At 39.6% G+C, this 1,878-nt stretch overlaps 1 protein-coding gene across 1 annotated transcript; it reads right to left on the bottom strand.

Annotated features, from left to right (window-relative positions):
* Positions 1 to 351: 351 nt before the first annotated feature.
* On the bottom strand, positions 352 to 1,646 carry LOC130506969 (transcription factor MYBS1-like). Its single transcript, XM_057001661.1, has 2 exons — positions 1,117 to 1,646; positions 352 to 1,006 (listed from the first exon to the last, which is right to left on the bottom strand). The coding sequence occupies exons 1-2, from the start codon at positions 1,521 to 1,523 to the stop codon at positions 520 to 522; spliced, it is 894 nt and encodes a 297-aa protein (XP_056857641.1). The 5' UTR covers positions 1,524 to 1,646; the 3' UTR covers positions 352 to 519.
* Positions 1,647 to 1,878: the final 232 nt, after the last annotated feature.

Here is a 1,878-nt window from a genome sequence, read left to right as displayed (position 1 = left end):
CTTTGCATAGGTAGTGCTATAATGTTTGAGTTAAATCTGGGTTAATTTGATATTTGGATTCTCATAAACCACCAAACTGGCAGTTGTAATATTTATCTTCTATTAAGACATATATTTGATATATTCTCTGCTCATCATACTGATGGATGTGGTATAAAACTTTACTGACACTATCATTTGATCTTCCTATGCCTAGCGAAATTTTCTAGTCATTAGATACGTCTTAGTATGTTTTCTACTTCCACATCTTTCTAGATTTCTGCTCTTTAGCATGTCATTTTCACAATAACTCTTTAAGTCAAAGAGGAAAGAAAGAAAAATTTCTATATCTTTCTCTCTATAGATAAGAAATATACCCAAAATAATGATTTTTGAAATGGAAAGAAACAGATTCCTCTGCTATACATTATTATTGCGCGTCTCAGTCTCCGTTATTGTTTTTTCTCTCACTGTTCAATTTGAGAAAATTTACACAAGTATTCAGTACAATGTGGCGTTAGTTTTCACCACTTGTTGTTGTCAATGCATAGTAGATGGAGCTGGATGTTGTTGAGGTAATGGTGGAACCGGATAAGAAGGTACAGCATAAGGAGCAACTCCAAGATGATGATGAGTTCCCATTGGAGGTGGAAGCATCACAGGTGTTCCAACAGCTGAACCCATATGATCAGGCGGTGCGATGATGGGTTGTCCCACAGGGGCACCACCATACATCCCTAATCCAGCCATTGTGTGATGTTGTGGCTGAGGCTGAGCCTGAGGCTGAGCTGGTCTATGCTTAACCACTTGTTGTTGTTGTTGTCCTGTAACGGCAGCAGCTTGATTGTTCACAGAAGTGATGTCGTGAATGCTAGACCTTCTTCGATCTCGGTTCATCGAGTTAAGCCTGATGAAGTATTTTTGAGCATGACTTGCTACTTGAGTTGGTGTTCTTGTGATCACATAGTTCCTTGAGATGCTTCTCCAATCTCCTTTCCCAAATTTTTCCAGACCCAATAGAAACAACCTTCAACAATACAAACAAAAACAGAGCATTTGAATAAGAACAGAGCATTTGAATAAAGGCAAGATCTCTATTTCACTTTTATAAAGAATTGAGGAATAAGAAGAAGAAACCGATGCTCTTCTTGTGTCCATGGAATCCCTTTCTTCCTCTCTTGTTCTTGTCTGGAACTACTTCTTCCTCCACCATTGGAGCTACTTATCCCATGGTTTGGTTTCTTCTCCGTTGATCCGCCTCCGCCGGAGGAATGACAGTCTCTGTTCGCGGGAGAAGTTGCTGCTGCTTCCTCGCCTGTTCTTTGATAGCGAGGCAATGGGACTTGTCCACTCTCGATTGCCTTGACATCTTCCAATAGCATTTGGTAATGTTTCTTGACTTCTTGTAATGATTTGGTTGGAACCATTGACGCCATTTTCATCCATTGATCCTCTGTTATCTCTTCTTTTACACAATGCAACGCAATTGAGTTCTCGAATGATTTCTCTTCTTCTCTGCTCCATGTCACTGCCACGCTCTCCATTTGATTCTGCTTCAATCTCTACTCTCTCTCACTCTGTTTTTTTTTTCCTTTCTCTCTTCTTTGGGTTAATCGTGTGGTGGGCATGATAGTGTTTGTGAAACGTATGTGAAAGGGTCAGATTCTTTTGTCTTTGGAGTTTTGTGAAATTCTTTTTTGTTTAAATTTTGTAGAAGCGCCCGATAGTAGTGGAGAGTGTGTATATGTGTAGGATAATAGTGGGCATATGCGTAGGATAAGAGGGTTGATGGGGACTTTAACTTATTCACAAGCATCAATCAGTTGGGTTCGTTTTCTATTGTGTCACTCATAACTCATAAGTAAAGAGTATGCACAAGATAAGATGCTTGTAGTTGAC

The sequence above is a fragment of the Raphanus sativus genome, unplaced genomic scaffold (assembly GCF_000801105.2).
Source record: "Raphanus sativus cultivar WK10039 unplaced genomic scaffold, ASM80110v3 Scaffold3839, whole genome shotgun sequence".
In the NCBI taxonomy this organism is placed as follows: domain Eukaryota; kingdom Viridiplantae; phylum Streptophyta; class Magnoliopsida; order Brassicales; family Brassicaceae; genus Raphanus; species Raphanus sativus.
This window is presented reverse-complemented; position numbering and strand designations above follow the sequence as displayed.